The 18909-nt window shown below is 41.1% G+C and overlaps 1 protein-coding gene across 3 annotated transcripts in view; it reads right to left on the bottom strand.

Annotated features, from left to right (window-relative positions):
* GNPTAB (N-acetylglucosamine-1-phosphate transferase subunits alpha and beta) overlaps window positions 1–18909 on the bottom strand; it is a 73460-nt gene that overhangs the window by 16559 nt on the left and 37992 nt on the right. For all 3 annotated transcript variants that reach the window (XM_075939116.2, XM_089781815.1, XM_075939127.2), the window contains 7 exons: window positions 16520–16643; window positions 12925–13128; window positions 10467–11593; window positions 9275–9474; window positions 8773–8992; window positions 7037–7150; window positions 578–663 (listed from right to left, as the gene is read on the bottom strand). In XM_075939116.2, the coding sequence (XP_075795231.1) occupies window positions 578–663; window positions 7037–7150; window positions 8773–8992; window positions 9275–9474; window positions 10467–11593; window positions 12925–13128; window positions 16520–16643 (2075 nt within the window). The remainder of the gene's footprint in view (window positions 1–577; window positions 664–7036; window positions 7151–8772; window positions 8993–9274; window positions 9475–10466; window positions 11594–12924; window positions 13129–16519; window positions 16644–18909) is intronic.

Here is an 18909-nt window from a genome sequence, read left to right as displayed (position 1 = left end):
ATTAAATGCATGGCAAACCTCCCCCTTCTGGCCATCTCCACCCTCTGCCCACTTCTGTTCCTTTTCTTCTTTCCCCCTCCTCTGAAGTTTGCATCTGTTCTTTTTCTTATTCTAATAATATTTTTTCTTCAATTTTTCTGTACATAAAACAAGGATAAGGCAGAAAAAGATGTAAAACGAACTGTATTTTTATAAACAAATTTTTTCTGTTTGTAAACTGTGTAATACAAATATAAATTAGTTATTTTAAACTTTCATATTACATATAGTTAAATGTTTCCAGTACAGTGAAGGTTAAGTAGCAAATGGTTATTATTAGAAATGTATGTATAATTTGATCTGTTTCATATGTGTGTGTGTATAAAAATAAATAAAATGTAATAAAGAGTAAATAGAAAAAATAAGTAGTTATTAATTTTGTTTTTTCACTAATCTGCCTTTTTTAAATACCACTAATAGGAGCACTGAATTAAATGTATTTTAACATGTTCAGTTATGTATTTTCACTCTGCATCTTATTGCTATGACTAACAAATGTTATAAAACAAGTATAAAAATTAAAAGTAGTATAACATACCTATATTTGTTTTTGTCTTTGTATGCTTTACGAATTCTGTCAGTCACAGGCTTACAATTATTTACTAGATTTTTCGTCACTGGAGGCTGTAAAAAAAATACAACTGGGGTAAACAATATCCTTGCATAACTGCTCTATAAACAATATTATTAAGTCTCCTGGAAAGAAATGCATTATAAAAAGAACAGAGTTCTACAGTCTTCAGAGAACTGCACAAAACTTTCCCCCTAGGATGAAAAGCAATAAAGAGTATGTATTGTGAAAAACAACCAGTTTGCTGTAAAAAAAGAAGGAATGTTGATACATTCTAATATCAGTATTTGTTATACAATAAAAGTCATTTTATCTAGCACTTCACCAATCAGCACACTCAACAAACTGGCATTTTTGATCTGCACAGAAAGTCCGGTTTACTATGCGGTTGGTGCAGGGCTAGCCGGGAACTGGGGGCATGAGAGGGGCTGCAAGGTATGATCTTGGAAGGAGTTTGGGTCCTGAAGGAGGCTTAAGGCAGGGATTGTGATGCAGGAGGGATTTGGGGTGCCATATAGGAGGGGCACTCACCTCTGGTGGTCCCCACAAGTTGCTCCCCATCCCTGCTCTTGCTGGTGGAGGCATGGTTAGGCAGCTCTGGAGGCAAGCTGCCTCTAACCCCTCTCCCCAAGTACCGATTCTGTGGCTCCCAGCCTACTGGCCAGGAACCGCAGGCTACAGATGCTGAGCCTGCTTACAGCAGAGCTGCCTGACCATGCTTCCACCAGGATCAGCAGGGATGGGGAGCTGATTGTGGAAGTTGCCTGAAGGGAGCATCTGCCCCCAATCCAGCACTCCAAACACTTCCTGCACCCCAAGTTTCTGCTGGACCCAAGCTCCCTCCCCCTGCCATATCCATGACCCACTCTCCAAACGCCTCCATCTTAGTTAACTGGCTTTTTTAATTTACCAGTACACCCCTCTTCTTCCCCATTCTTCCACCATATTGGATAAAAGGGCTTGTATTGTACTTTCTATTTAGCTTCTGGATTCCATCCCCCAAACAATATTCACTAGTTGAAGCAGGCTGGACAGCTGATTCTGGCATTCCTGATACAAGCCAGGCAATGCCAACTAGTAAAATTGGCCAGGCAAGTGCTAAAGAACAGCTGATGAGTATTAGCCTTATTATTCCTAGTCTGAACTGTATGTAAACAATTCTGGGAACCAAATCTCTATTCCCAAGTGAAGTTTTCTACAAAGCTATATTCATTCCTAGAAATGTAGCCCCTGCAGCCCACAAAAGTAAAAATAAATTCTGTCTCTGTGCTAAAAACAAACACTATTTTGTTACTATTTGAAGTGTCCTTAAAAATGATGTTAGTTGTTATGTATTAGTGCTTAGACCGGGGTGGCCAAACCATTACAGATGAAGAGCCAAAACAGTGGTGGATACAGCGCAAAGAGCAGAGGGAAAGAAGTAAAAAAAGCGCTGCCCACCCACCCCCTTTTAGAGCTACATGTGGCCCAAGCAGGCTTCCATTGGCTACAGGGTCAGATCTCGCTGCGCCAAGCAGCGCCCTGCCCAGACATGGAAAAAAAAAGGTCAGAGCAAGGGACCATGAGAAGAGCCACGGGTGTGAGAGCCTCAATTTTTTCTTTGAAGAGCCACATGTGGCTCGCGAGCCACAGGTTGGCCACCCCTGGCTTAGACAAATTATATTTTATTAGCACTCCAAATAGATGAAAATAATAAAATAAAACTATGTACTTTTAACTCTATCCCGAGTAAAGTTTATTACCTTCTCTCAAAGTTTCACTTCACTGACAAACCTACGGATTGCAAAACTATGCAAAGGCTCAAACTGCGCTCAGATGATTACAAAGATGTGAATACCACAAAGGCAGTGAGGTAATCTGGATTGCAATGTGTTGAATATCTGCAGCATTCCCAAATATACATTTCCAATTCATCAGACCACTTTGATGCGGTTGATCACTATCCTAAATTTTGCTGAAGAAACAACTGCCAAGAATCATTAGCTCCTTTAGGGCAGACTGGTCTCCTTAGTACTCAAGTTCATATATTTTAAAGGACTGTTTGTCAGTGGAAGTATATTATCCTACGCTCTATGATTTGCTCTGTTTACCAAGTTCATTTCTGAGTACAATGTACTGCAAAGTGTTGGTTTGAACCTAAAAAGACTTAAATGCCCTGATACAGCAAAGCACTAAAGTAAATTTTTCAAAAGCAACCAAATGACTTAATAGCCTAAAGGCATATCTATATTACCGCTTGGGAATAGTGACCATAATATAATAACATTTAACAGTCCTGTGATGGGAAGAACACCTCAGCAGTCCAGCACTCTGGCATTTAATTTCAAAAAGGGAAATTACACAAAAATGAGGAGGTTAGTTAAACAGAAATTAAAAGGCACAGTGACAAGAGCCAAATCTCTGCAAGTTGCATGGAAACTTTTTAAAGACACCATAATAGAGGCCCAACTTAAATGTATACCCCAAATTAAAAAAACATAGTAAGAGACCTAAAAAAGAGTCACCGTGGCTTAATCACCAGGTAAAAGAAGCAGGGAAGGGACAAAAGGGCATCTTTCAAGAAACTGAAGTCCAATCCCAGTGAGATAAATAGAAAGGAACATAAACACTGTAAAATTAAGTGTAAAACTGTAATAAGAAAAGCAAAAAAAGATTGAGGAACAGCTAGCCAAAAACTCAAAAAACAATAGCAAAATGTTTTTTAAGTACATTAGAAGCAGGAAGCCTGCTAAAAAACCTGTGGGTCCCCTAGACAATCAAGATACAAAAGGAGCAATCAAGGACGATAAAGCCATTGCGGAGAAGCTAAATGATTTCTTTGCATCAGTCTTCACAGCTGAGAATGTTGGGGAGATTCCCAAACCTGCACCGTCTTTTGTGGGAGATGAATCTGAGGAACTGTCCTAGATTGAAGTGTCATTAGAGCAGGTTTTGGAACAAATAGAAAAACTTAATGTGAACAAATCACTGAGACCGGATGGCATTCACCCAAGGGTTCTAAAAGAACTCAAATGGGAAATTGCAGAACTGTTAACTGTGGTTTGTAATCTATCCCTTAAATCGGCTTCCGTACCTACTGACTGGAAGGTAGCCAACGTGACACCAATATTTAAAAAGGGCCCTAGAGGTGATCCCGGCAATTACAGACTAGTAAGTCTAATGTCGGTACTGGGCAAATTAGTCGAAACAATAGTTAAGAATAAAATTGTTAGGCATGTAGAAGAACATAAATTGATGGGCAAAAGTCAACATGGTTTCTGTAAAGGGAAATCCTGTCTTACTAATCTATTAGAGTTCTTTGAAGGGTTAACAGACATGTGGACAAGGGGAATCCAGTAGATATAATATACTTAGATTTTCAGAAAGCCTTTGACAAAGTCCCTCACCAAAGGCTCTTGTGTAAATTACATTGTCTTGGAAAAAGAGGGAAGATCTTTTCATGGACTGAGAACTGGTTAAAAGACGGGAAACAAAGGGTAGGAATAAATGGTAAATTTTCAGAATGGAGAGGGGTAACTAGTGGTGTCCCCCAAGGGTCAGTCCTAGGACCAATCCTATTCAATTTATTCATAAATCATCTAGAGAAAGGGGCAAGCAGTGAGTTAGTAAAGTTTGAGGATGATACCAAACTGTTTAAGATAGTCAAGACAGAAGCAGACTGTGAAGAACTTCAAAAAGATCTCACAAAACCAAGTGATTGGGCAACAAAATGGCAAATGAAGTTTAATGTGGATAAGTGTAAAGTAATGCACATTGGGAAAAATCACCCCAACTATACATATAATATGATGGGGGCTAATTTGGCTATGACAAATCAGGAAAGATATCTTGGAATTATCGTGGCTAGTTCTCTGAAAACTTCCACACACTGTGCTGTGGCGGTCAAAAAGGCAAATAGGATGTTAGGAATTATTAAGAAAGGTATAGGAAATAAGACCCAGAATATCTTACTGCCCCTGTATAAAACTATGGTACGCCCAGATCTTGAGTACTGTGTACAGATATGGTCTCCTCACCTCAAAAAAAAATGTTTTGGCCTTGGAAAGGGTTCAGAAAAGGGCAACTAAAATGATCAGGGGTTTGGAACAGGTCCCATATGAGGAGAGGCTAAAGCAACTGGGACTTTCCAGTTTGGAAAAGAAGAGACTGAGGGGGGATATGATAGAGGTATGTAAAATCATGAGTGGTGTGCAGTGGGTGAATAAAGAAAAGTTATTCATTAGTTCCCATAATATAAGGACTAGAGCAGTGGTCTCCAACCTTTTTACACCGAAGATCACTTTTTAAATCTCAGAACAGGCGAAGCTCTACCGCCCCGCCCCTTTCTTGAAGCCCCGCCCCCTCTATTCTCCTCCTGTCCATCACTTGCTATCCCCAGCCCTTATTACACACACTGATAAACACTTTATTTTTAAATTATGTGATATATAAAATTAAAATCACGTGTTTATAGTTATGAAATTAATGGTCTGTTTTTTATTCATGCTATTTAAATCTAAAATGAAGCATTTATAATTATACATTTTGTGGGGACAGAGTTCTGCGGCTGGGGGTAGGGGAGAGGGAACGGGGTGATGGGAGGGCAGAGGACAGGGTTCTGCAGCAGGGGACAGGGTGCCAGTGGGGACAGAGTTCGGGAAGTGGGGATGGGAATGGGAACAGGAGAGTGGGGACAGAGTTCGGGGAGTGGGGACGGGAATGGGGACAGAGTTCTGTAGCTGGGGACAGGGGAATGGGGACAGAGTTCGGGGAGTGGGGACAGAGTTCTGTAGCTGGGGACAGAGGAGTGGAGTCTGGGGAGGGGGACAGGGTGCCAGTGGCAGCACAGTCACCTGCATCTGCCTCCTCCCAGGATTCTCTCTCCCTCCCCCCCCCATGGGAAGCCAGCACATGCCTCCTCCAGGCCCCCCGCGGCGCAGGGAAACCCCAAGTGTGCCTGCCCCGGGGCTAACCCCCCCATTCTGCAGCGGGGCCAAACCCCTGTGGGAGCCTGACTCAGGGGCAACCCCCCCCATTCCGCGGCAGAGCCAAACCCCCGCGGGAGTCTGCACCAGGAACAACCTCCACCCCTCCCGCGGCGGGGCCAAACCTCCTTTCTGCGGCGCAGCCCAGCCCAGCCCCTCCCCTCCCGCAGCGCGGCCAACCCCCGTGGGCACCTGCCCTGGGGCCAAACCCCCCTCCCGCGGCACAGCACGGCCAACCCCCGCGGGCGCCTACCCTGGGGTCAATCCCCCCTCCCACGGCACGGCCCAGCCTGGCCAACTTCCTTCCCTCCCGCAGCGCGGCCAAACCCCGGGGCCGACTCCCGCTCCCACAGCACAGGGAAATCCCTGCGCCCAACTCACCCCTCTAGGGCCAACGCCCCCTACCCCAGCACGCAACAGAGCTGTGGGAGAGGGAGCAGCCCACGCACTTCCGGAACCCCCGGAAGTGACGCGGGCTTCAGAGAAGACTTCCATCAACCCCGCGGGAAGCCGGCACTAAACTAAAGGTGGGTAGTGGGGCTTCTCGGGGGTGGGGGGAAAATAGGGGGCGGGGTTGCCCAAACACCTCGCGATCGACTGGTCGATGCCTCGCGATTGACGGGTTGGTGACCACTAGACTAGAGGACACCAAATGAAATTAATGGGTAGCAGGTTTAAAACTAATAAGCGAAAGTTCTTCTTCACACAGCGCGTAGTCAAGCTGTGGAACTCCTTGCCAGAGGAGGCTGTGAAGGCTAGAACTATAACAGAATTTAAAGAGAAGCTAGATAAATTCACGGAGGTTAGGTCCATAAAAGGCTATTAGCCAGGGGGTAGGAATGGTGTGTCTGGCCTCTGTTTGTCAGAGGCTGGAGACGGATGGCATGAGACAAATTGCTTGATCATTGTCTTTGGTCCACCTCCTCCGGGGCACATGGTGCTGGCCACTGTAGGCAGACAGGCTACTGAGCTAGATGGACCTTTGGTCTGACCCAGTATGGCCATTCTTATGTTCTTATGTACAAAATTTCTGCAAGCATAGTTATAAGTCAAGGGTGTGAAGAGGTGTGGCCATTATCCTATATAGCTGTGCCAGAAAAAACCTCTAGTATTGTCCAGATTATACTGGCAAACTGCAATTTTTACACCACATTTAACTCAGGGGGTATGTAATAAACTATACCAGCAAAGATGAGATCACACTAGGAGCAATTTGCCATTATAGCACAAGGGTATACCTAATCAGTAAAGCACTCCTCCCACTTTTAAAAGTGATTTAGGCACTGGAAGCCTTAACCACATTAAAAGTCAATCAGAGTTACATCAGAATTACGAGGACGACATCTCAAGACCAAATACAGAGCTCTCTTTCCTAAAATTGTGCAGGGAAAACAACACTCAGTTGACACAAGCTCAGGGAATGAGACAAAAAGTACAACTTTTAAGTTAAATATTTTCTTACCAAATTGGGATCATAATAAGCTTCCTGAGTTGGAGGAATGATATTAATCCGAGTGATGTTGGCAGGAAGCGATTTAGAGCAATTTATCAGCATTTGCTCCAGACCTGTCAAATCCTGTCAGAAGAAAAGAAATAAATGCATTACATATTTTTTCACTAACATACTTCTACATTCTACAGTTATACTATATTCTTTCTGAATTCAGAATGTTTAAAAGCATCTTTGAAACATTAGCTACAAAACATAGTGGTTTATTGCTGCATAAAATCAAATATCCCTATTGGCTATTCAGCAAGGTATGAAGTATTAATAGTCCCATTAAAGTCTATAGAGCTGCTAACCTATCAAAGGTTAGGCATATGCTTATATATTTAATCATAGTGCAATTTTACTGAGGTTTAAATGGATAAGACATTTCTTTTGCTTTGGTTGTTGTGCCACAGAAATCAGAGTCACAACAACCAGACCAAAAGAAATGTCCTATCCATTTAAATCTCAGTAAAATTGCTCTATGATGATTTGATGTAAATGTAAAGTTCAAATTTGAAACAACATATTAAGTTATTTAACAATGGGGAGGAAAGAAGGAGGGAAGAATTGAAGAGAGAGGAAAAATGACCCAGTTAAAGCACTAGCCTGGAACATAGGCGATCTAGCTTTAGCTAGAGCTAGCTCTGTCACTGCATGACCTTTGGGGCAAGTCACTTAACTACTTTGTTCCTCAGTTCTTGATCTGTAAAGTGGAGATAACGGGTCTGTCTCTTTAATATTCACACCCTTCAGAGACTGTATTTTTTTTTGTGTACAGTGGACATAGGCTTTTGTGTGCTACCATAGCATAAATATATACTACAGGTATTATACTACTTCCTTTCTCTCACCACTTCACCTGGCTTGCCTATTTAACTGTAAGTTCTTCAGGAGAAGGACATGCTCTTACTATGAATATGCACTGAGCCTAGGACAATGGGGACCACAATCCTGGTTAGGACTCTGAGGCACTACCATAATATAAACAAATAAGAAGTCATTTAACATATTATTTTACATCATGTTCACTTACTGAACTTAGAAGAAAACAGACTGCTTTTCTGCTACAGCTAAAACATCAGTACGGATTGGACCTCCAGAAACCACCACTGCCACCCCCTCGTCCGGCAACATCCATGGTCTGGCAGGACCATGGATGTTCCTGGACCATGGAGTCCTGACCGGAAGCCCCAATGGCAAGAGGGCTGGTGGCTCAGGGCCCAGCAGTGACAAAGCTGAAGTCACCGCAACCCCAGTAGCGGGGTCAGGGACATGAGAACCATGGCAGCCCCAGTAGTGGAGGTGAAGCCAAGGATGAATCAATTGTAGTAGCGGGGACTGGGACGCGGCAGCGGGGCCAGGGTTGGGGATGCGGCAATCTGGGCTGCCAGGGACACGGCAGCACAGCAGCCCAGTGTATGGGCGGCTAGAGCCAGGAGCAGGGAGGGGAGGCAGGCTGGGGGACCAGTAGCAGGGGACCTCCCCAGGTCCAGCAAATTCCCTCGCTTGAGACTGGTCAGGTCCCAAGGGTGCTGGACCAGAGAGGTCCAACCTGTAGTAGTTTGCTTGTGTATTATAGAAAAAATGCCATGTATTAAACTTTCATTGTACGTTTAAGATTTAAGTACTGCCTGATATTCCAGTGTTTGCTTTAGCAAATAATCATATTGAATTTTACAGGTAAATAGTTTCTGAAGAAAATGTACCTGCAAGCTTAAAGGAAGTTCATGTATTCTTGTAGCCAATGTGCGAATTTCTCTGTCAGACAAAATGCCTGACTGATCTGTATCAACTTCATCGAAAACTTGGGAAATATTCAGTGGCTGAACTGCACTCATGAGATAATAGAAATATGAAAAAGCAAACTGCATATCTTCTGAGTGTCTCACTTTGTGAAATGAGGTCTTGTCAAATTCCTCAGGAAACCTGTCCAGATACAATACAAATTAATTAATTACTATGCCTCCTGAAAATGAAACATTCCTTACTGAAAAAGTATCTCATTTGAAGTTCAAAAAGTTCTCCAAAAACTTATTTAACACTATTGTTCTCGAAAGGGAAAAATTATCTCTACCTTGCCTGCTCAACCTCAAAGTACAAATGTAATGAGCAATTAGTCATTAGCTATAAACTGAAGAGAGCAGACAAAGTCTACAGAATTGCAACAGCTCTGGAGTTTCACCTTATTTCAAACAAAGACATACTCACATATCTTGCAGTTCTTGCATAACAATGCGGTCAATCATGTGAGGCATATGAGCAGGTACTTTCCGAGAAGTAAATCCAAATTTGCTGTTTAGAAGTTTATTTACATATCGGAGGGAATCAGCAAATGTATCTTTCAACTGCCTGCCAATTCGTTTACCGTCAGTAAAGTAGGACATCTGCTTAATTAATGCCTCTTCTTCCTAACAAAATGATAGGTATACTCCAGGGTTATGTTACTAGAGATCCTAACACACATGCAAGATGGAAATTCCAAAGTACTAAAATTCTTTTAACATTTCTTACAGTTTTACAAAGACTGAAATGTTCTTGTTTAAATGCTTCTCTTTTTTCACAGTAACAATTTAAGCCTGAACATGACCTTCCTTAATACTCTCATGCACCGACAGGATATATGGAACCTCATTTAGTTTGTTAAATTTTAAAAGGAAAACGAACTGCAGAAAAAGCTGCTATTTCTTGTTAAATATACCGGTATATGTAATTTTGCATTCCTTTTGATGGCTATGCATCTGCAATTAACAAAATCTGTTCTCTAGAGTACGAAGGTTCTTCTTACATTGGATCCAATAAAAAATTAAGTTTAAAAAAAGTTACAATATCTTACATTTTAAATGGAGCACCTCTTATACTTGAAAACCATTAGGAGTAACTTGTGCCAGATGACACCTTCTTCCATTACAGAGATTCTCAGGACAATTTTTTGGGGATGAATATCTAGGAGAGGTTTTCCTCCTGATCTGTTCCTATAAGTTTTTGTTGGAATAATAAAATAGACACTTAACTTACCTATTAGACCCAAATATATAGAAGACTGGGTTTATAAAAAATATTTAAATGGGAACTAATTTAAATGTTTTCTTGCTGCATTGTGCCAATGCATTAAAAACTAGAACATAAAACTGACTATTATTCTAACTAAAGAGAAAGTGAACTTTGACAGTTCTTTCATCACCCATGGTGAAATGCAAAAATAAATGAACAGTGAACATAATTAAAAATAAAACAGATTTTAAAAAAAATCTCTGGTTTTAATAATTTCAGAGTTTGTCATAAGCAAGAAATGTTTCACTGTGAACTTCACCTTAACTGTGTTCAATTAAATCATTCATGAAGCAAAGATAACAAATTTTCCACAGTGATATATTCTGTGTTATGCAGTTAGGATACTCACATCAAGAAGATCTTGGAAATACTTATTTTTTTCCCATGGCAAAAAACCTTGATCACTTCCTGTATAATATTGCAATTTCCTTCCTGGCAACACTTTGCTGTCTTCTGTATCTATGTTGGCATGCCGGTTGTTTATTTCTGTTCCCTCTTTTTTCTCTTCCACAATTCCCACATTTCCAATATCTTTTGACTTATGAGTTTCTTTTGGTATGAGTGCATTCAGTATTTTCTCTCGAGATCCATTTTTATTTCCCATGTTCTGAATTACAAGCATAGATTCAGAAATAGATTTTAGCAGCAACTGACTGTTCAGCTTCATTGGCACAATAGTATTCTTTGCAGCTACTGACTCTGAAGGAACTGCTTCATGTTTTTTTGTCGCAGCTTCTATTTTGCCACCAATTAAATCTTTATAAGGCTTGTGTGAACTGATAAGGTTCTTTCCCTCTTTTACAACATCATAGATATTTTTCTTTTCCATGCCTGGCAATTTCTTAGTTTTTGTCATTGTAGGTAACATTTGAAAAGATTTCAGAAGAGCAGCTTTTGACAGATTATAACCTTTCCAAGTGATATCACCATTTTCTAGCTTTAAATCCAGGTTCCACAGAGCCAACTGAACATCATCAGGAAGAGAAGACACATTTATTGGTGGCATTACTATTTCTTCAGGAAAACTTTTCTTTATGTTATCTGGATGCTTCCTAATTCTTGGAAAACGTTCTTCTTCAGGAATATCCTCAAATATCATTTCAGCTTCTGATACTGTAGGTGTAGTTTTAATGAAAGTGTCCAATTTCTGGGTGGAAGTGGTGTTCAATTTTGGTTCTTCTCTAGTATCAACCTCAACAGCTATCTGCATTTTAAATTCTTCATCATTTTTATCTTGGAATGTAAGATTAAAATAGATCACAGTTGCATTCATTCCACTATGCATTACCAGGTGGATAGTCTTCCACTTGTTGGCAACAGAAGCATGCCGTATAATTGGATTATCGCTATAGGCACCCTCAATTCCCTTCTTGGCTATTTCAGCAAAGCTGAAATAGGGCAGGTATTCACCTTTTGGAATAATGTAACGGGTTTGGTTCTGCTGGAGAGTCACCTTGTACAACTCATAAAAGTGATCTGGAAAAACAAAACAAAAAAATAATTTATCTGTAATTTTTCTTCAGTCCTTTGTTTGAAGCAATAAATCAAGCTATCAGCAAAGGGTGAGCTCGGAAAACTATTGTAACTGCAGATTTTCTCATTCATTTATCCTAATAATGGATCACCATTTTATAAGATAGTAAGATTTATAAACTTGCCATTCATTACAGTGACAATTCTAAAACTGCAATCATCAGGCCTTCAACATTTTTGTGGCATACTACCACTTCCCTTACTTATTTCAATCTACAGATCATAACCGGTATCTCCAAATTATGCTTTCACCACATTCTAATGGACAGTTTCATGTGTGTTTAGATGAACTATACTGCTTTATCATAGCTTGGATTTATTCTATTAAGGCCAAAATGAATGTCTTCCTTCTTCCCAAATCATCTCCATCACTGCTGACAAGTTTATCAGCCTCCTATTATGCTATGTTGGTATCTTACTGTATGCCTCTCACTTTCTCCATGCCCTACATTCAAGCTCTCATCAACTTCTGATGCTTCTGTCCTTTCTGTTCTATTCCTACAACAAAAACTATTTAGGCCCCTTTGCATCTCAGCTCAGACCCTCCCATCTACCTAAAAAGTTGCTGCTAACATATTCCACGTAACGACTCTAACCATGTCCCTCCTCTCTTTGAACTGGTCCATTAGCTTCCTCTGGTCTTCAAAATCAAATTCTAATTTCTTACAATAACTTTTAAAACGCCACATAACTTTGCACTAACATCTTTGTGCTCACATTTCTATGTACTGCCTGCACTCCCCCCTGAAGCCCTTCTTCTATCTTGTTCCCATTGTCATCTTCACATTCTTTTCCACGCCATCCGTTACACTTGTAATTCACTTCCTCTCTTAGAATCCCTGACATTTTCTCTGCTTTCAAATGATTCCTTAAAATATGCTACAAAGCCTTTCAATACTAGTTAAAAGGCAAGTGTCAATAAAAGTCTCATTGAGATTAGGCTTACAGATCTGGATACATAGTGTTTGTGTGTCTAGGCTGAATTTCCTAATTTAAAATGTAAGCTTCTTGTGGCAAGGAATTTGATATTTTGTGTTCTATACAGCACCCATACTTAAATAAAACCAGCCCAAAAACACTCTTTGAAATTTGGACTGGTTCATGAAACAACCACCCATACAAATTTTCCCTACCTGGTAATACACTCAGAGTGCTTTTCCTTCAACACTGCATTGTGTCTTAACAGGAGACTCTACAAGCAAGAACTACAAAACAGTAAGATACAGTTTGGAAGACTTCTCACATAAAGACTGTCAATTATGTACTTTACATACCTTGCCCACAGTCACCAGCATCAAATCCACAAGAGAGGACATTGCATGCCTGGTCACAGAATTTATCTGCCAGCCAGGAATTGGCACAGCCCTGATTACAATAAGAGACTCCACTGATTCCAGCACCAAACTGCCAGGGTGGGCCGTTCCCTGCTCCTCCACCTCCACCTCCACCAGCAACGTAGCGACTACCTCCACTGTTTCCTAAAGGGAAGGGAAGAGTTGGGCGGAGGGGGGGGAGAAACATCCATTAGAACCCTGACTTCTGGCATGGATTATTCTCTGCTTCTATTTTAAACCTCATTTGTTAATGCTAGTTTATTAAAAAAATAAATAAAAAAACATTTAAAAAATCCTCACATCTTAACAGCAAATTTTAATATTAGATGATTGCTAACTTACAAACTACTATGAAAAGTGGGGCCAAAAGCCACTGCAGATCCTGGAGGCTTTCAGCCCTTAGCACTGCCCAGACTGCAGTGACTGCCCTCCACTCTTGGAGCTATGCATAGTTGCAGAATGGTGGCAGTTCAAACCGTCTGGGACTCTGGCCACTGCTGTTTCTGCTGCAGTAGCAGCAGCAGGGAGCTCCGGGCCCCCTTGACTCCCTAGCCCCCGGGCAATTGCCACCTTTGCCCCCATCTTTGTTAGCAGGCCTGCTGTGAAATCTACTCTATGTTAACCCTATGCTTGAATAGGAAATCCCATGCCTTAAGACCACCAATTTAAATATTGGTAATATTACCAATATATTTTTGTCCAAATTTAAAGACAAATTTATAGTGGGCATCTGATCTTTGCTGCTACTTTGCTGATTGCTTGAGATGAGTTTTCAATTTAGTACACATTCTTAAAGTATTGTTCCGTTTTTGTGGTGTTTCATGTTTTTTGTGTCAGGTTTCTAGACAGTTTCATCAATTCACAAGCAAGCACTTTTTTCTTCTTGTAAGTACTGTTTCTGCACGTTGTATGGGAACGGAGAGTCAAGCTGGACTCTCTCCTTCTCACACATCACTAATAACATCTTTTGTAGAGAATATGAATTATGGGGTATAGAACCCTCTTTCTAGATACCAAAGTGGCACTCATTCTATTGCCCTGGGATGGAAAAGAGAGTCCATGTCCTGGCACAGAATCTCCTCATGAGAATGGTCCCCAGAGAGGGACTGAGAAGGTAGGGAGAACACATAAGAGAGAAATTCAATGGAGTAATCACCGTTTATGATTTCTTAGAACCCACAGTGGGGAAAAAATTGAAAGATTTCCCTTTCTGCGGGGTGGAAGAGAAATAGAAGTGGTTGGCATCAATAAAAGTAGGCAATAAAAGTTGACCAAGCCATCAAAAGTAGCTCCCTTAGCAGGTGAGTGGCAATGGGTTGAGGTCATGGCTGATGATTGCTTAGGCTTGACAGCTCCAGGCTCCACTCCTAAGCTCACACTCATGGGGCACTATTTGTCATTTGGGGACAATGTATGGGGGAGGGACGAGGTATTCCCTAGCCTGGATCAGTGTGAAGTCTGATAGCCATCTCCATAAGCCCATGAGCTTCATGAGTTTACAGGGAAAACCAGCAACAAATTCAGCATTTTTGCAGAAAGATGCATCTCACCCAAATAAAAAATTGGTGGTCAATGAACACTTAGACTCTGGACAGTTCCCAGGAGAGGGAAGAGATTCCCCTAACAGGGAAAAATTAAGCTATTCTAACTATACTATATACAACTCTAACTCCACTAAATATTTAAAAAAAAAAAACTATTTACAATATCTACTTGCAGGTTCATAAGAAACTGGAGAAATGAGTGCATACAGATGGTTCCAGCTTAGGCCATGCAGTGGTAAGAAGGAACTAGAGGTGCAATGGGCAATGCTTATTAAGAATCTTCAGACACAGGAACATGGCGCTTACACATACCCACATGGAGAATACACATAGGGATCGGCACTCAAAGAAGAACCCTGAACATTCACAAGAAATAGTGTGTAGAATAAAAAGATGTCATTTATAGACTAAAATTACACTTTAAAATCCTGAAACGCTGACAAGATACTGTATTCTAATTCTGTGTATACATTCATAGCACAAAACTTTAAAAAAAAGATTTCCCTTTTAAGAAAATGCACCAAAAGTTGTTGTGCTTAAGTGTACTCACTCACATAGCAGAGAACAACAATTCCCTCCACTACAAGACTTAAAAGTGAAATTCCCTATGCCTGATGCAGGAAGTCAAACTAGATGATCTTAGTGGCCCTTTCTAGTCTTATATAAATCCATGAACAACTTAAAATCACCTTCATAAAACAGGAAGAGACATGGAAGGGGAAAATAATGTCCTCTGGTGTATTCACATCCAGAGAAAGTTAGGTTGTTTAAAGATCGGGAAATGGATATCAAGACAGAACATGTTCTAGTTAGACCATAAAGTCCACCACATCAAAGACATGACCATCAAGCTAGATGCAAGCTGGATGGAAAGTATCCAAAACACGGAAATGTGTTGATCACAAATACAGATCAGGATCAGAGTTGAGGAAGTTGTTTAGAAGCTAGCCAGTGTGCGCTCCATAACAGGGTTTTAAAACATAAAAAGAAATCTAAGAGAACTGAGTGTGAATAATCTCCTTAGCAAAGAGAATGAATAACAGAGCATGTAAAACTGAACAATTTACTAACCTCACAAAGTAAACTTTGTACTACTCTGGCAAACTATTCATACCTGAAATCAATGTTCACTGTAATTTTTCCATCCATGTGCTGAATACATTTTGTGCAGATGTGCACCATCAGTAGAAACACATGCTGCCTCCTGTGGAGGCTCTGCTAATCGTTGGGTAGCATTTGAATCTTACAGGGAGACTGCGTGAAATCCAATTTTAATTTAAAACTCAAATCTATTACTGAAGCCATGATATTAGAGAGAATAGAGAGCTGTCAAAAGTGTAAAATGCCATTATTAATCCTCAATCTTTCCTTAAAGTGAGAGTCTGGTCAGAAGAAAGATTGTGAAATTGATACCTTGTTAATACTATACCTCTGTTTCCTATATTTCTTTCTGAGTAATGTGTGCTTTGTTCATGAGTAAAATCAACATTTTACTATTTTTAGAACTGAAGAACTAATAGGCATTAAGGCTCAAAAAAACCATCCATCTCATCTAGTTAGATTCAAAACGCAGAACAAGATTTCCGTGTACTGCTAAATTTGTAGCATCAATTATTTCCCACATAATGACATTTATCTTTATAGCTGTAAGCAAGATTAGGGATGTAAAACACTACGTTTAACCAATTAAAGGAGGGGTGGACAGGGAGGCCAACTGTGCCACAGTCAGGGGCTCCTCCAGCCAAGAGGTGGGAGGGACACAGCCTGGGGCCCCGCAGGGGGATCTAGTGGGGGAGCCCTCCACCTGCAGTGGGCCACGGGTAAAGGGTAACCGGTTAACCATTCGCATCCCTAAGCAAGACAATTTATTTTGTTTTTCTTCTATTTAAATAGAGGAAGTGTTCATATATACAGGATAGCCCACCAGTTATGGATTTTTTGTAAGGAAAGTAGGTTAATAAGTTTCTAAATTTAATTCTAAATCATCATACCGATGCAATCCCCTCCATCCCAATCACATGCTGAATTATTACAGGCTTTATCACAGTAGCCATCTTTTATCCATGAGCCAGGACATCCTTCTGCACAGTTTGGCACAGGCCATGTCAAGTACACCTAGAAGGAACAATATTATAATATCCGTTTTTGAGTCAAATAAGCAGACTTAACAGTTACCTATGCGTAGTAGTTTTTATGCTCAAAGTCCTTTACCAACAATAATTAATTCTTAACACGTAAGAGGCTGGTAAGTATTATCCCTTTTACAGGTCTAGGAAACTAAGGCTCAGATGGCTCACAGTAAATTGATTAAAGAACCAAGAGCAGAACATGGGACTTCCTGACTCATAGCCCTGGATTCATTCCCACATTAAATATCAATTCTCATAAAGATTAAACTGTGTTTAGAAGATAAAAAAATTCTAAAATGACCTGAAGTCAGTTATTTGTCAGCTGACCCCAAAGTTTCCTGGTGCTGCCCATTAGTCATGCATGTGACAAACAGATGTAGAACTAAAATACTAATTGTTAAGCAGCTGACAATCTATGAGCTAAATGTTTCCAAGATTTTCTGACATGACACAGTGTAGAACAAAATATATTTAGGTTACAGAGCATTAAAAATTAAACATTTTTCTATTCAAACCTTCCCCCAAACCTACATCCTCTCTCAAACTCAGTGGAAGTTTCATAAAATAAAACTTCATTTGACTCCAGGTCATCATGAGACCTGACAAAACAGTAATACAATGAAGAATTGTATAACAGCTCTCATTAGAGGCCTCAGCTGAATATGTGACTATTTACCTATGTTAAAGGCTACTGAAGCAGTCAGAATTTTCTCCTAGCAACAATTTTTAATCACCCAGAACTCATTAATTCCCACTGGGCCTTGGTGCCACATTACTAACCACAAAATATGCTTTGGAGCAGCACTACCTGTGATAGAATGGTGGGAGCATGAGCAAAGGCACAGTTTAAATAGCCATCTGTGTTTTTTAAACACAATCTCAAAGATTTGTTCTGACCAGGATTAGCTAATACAGGGCAAATGAGATTTTTCTACTCTTTACTTCTAATATTTCTATCAGCTGTATTGATGATACTATGAGGGCCTGGCCATATGGACACTTAGTGCGTGACAAGCCACTGTGTGAATGTACAGTTCACTCACTAACCTACCACATGCACGCTGTGACCACACACTAAATGTTCCATAGTACACTAAGACCTGTTGCTGTTTCAAGCAGTGGGTCAAAGTGCACTATGGAAATTTTGCTGCACAGTAGCAGAACCCACACAGTAGCAGAACCCACACTGACTACTACCCCATGCTACTCATCCATGTGGGCACAAATGATACTGCCAGGTGTGGCACTGAGCGGATCAAGCGTGACTACAGGGCTTTGGGAGTACAGGTGAGGGAGTTTGGGGCGCAGGTGGTATTCTCTTCGATCCTTCCTGTCAAACGTAGGGGCCCGGGCAGAGCGAGGTGCATTCTGGAGGTGAATGCCTGGCTGCGAGGATGGTGTCGCCAGGAGGGCTTCGGCTTCCTTGACCACGGGGTGCTCTTCCAGGAAGGACTGCGTGGCGGAGATGGAGTTCTCCTTTCCAGGAGCGGGAAGGCCTTGTTTGGACACAGACTGGCTAACCTTGTGAGGAGGGCTTTAAACTAGGTTCGACGGGGACAGGTGAGCAAAGCCCACAGGTAAGTGCTGAATGTGCGGGACTGGGAGATGGGTTGGAAATGGGGGGGACTACGGCCTATAACGGCAAGGAGAAAGGAGGGTCAGGGCACAACAGGGAGGCAAGATCAAATCAGTATCTTAGATGCCTATATACAAATGCGAGAATCATGGGTAATAAGCAGGAAAAACTGGAATTGCTAACAAATAAATACAACTATGATATCATTGGTATTACAGAAACCTGGTGGGATGGGACGCACGATTGGAATGTTGGCATGGAAGGGTACGGCTTGCTCAGGAAGGACAGAAAGGGAAAAAGGGAGGAGGGGTTGCCTTGTATATTAAAAATGTACACACTTGGACTGAAGTGGAGATGAACGTAGGAGATAGCTGTGTAGAGAGTCTCTGGGTTAAGCTAAAAGGGGTAAAAAATGAGGGTGATGTCATGCTAGGAGTCTACTACAGGCCACCTAGCCAGGTGGAAAGAGGTGGCTGAGGCCTTTTTTAAACAATTAACACAACTATCCAAAGCCCAAGATTTGGTGGTGATGGGGGACTTCAACTATCCAGACATATGTTGGGAAACTAACACAGCGGGGCACAGGCTATCCAATAAGTTTCTGGACTGCATTGGAGACAACTTTCTGTTTCAGAAGGTTGAAAAAGTTACCAGAGGAGAAGCTGTTCTGGATTTG

The sequence above is a fragment of the Pelodiscus sinensis genome, chromosome 1 (genome assembly GCF_052426305.1).
Source record: "Pelodiscus sinensis isolate ZL-2025 chromosome 1, ASM5242630v1, whole genome shotgun sequence".
Taxonomy (NCBI): Eukaryota; Metazoa; Chordata; order Testudines; family Trionychidae; genus Pelodiscus; species Pelodiscus sinensis.
Note: the sequence above shows the minus strand (reverse complement) of the source record. Positions and strands in the feature narration are given on the sequence as shown.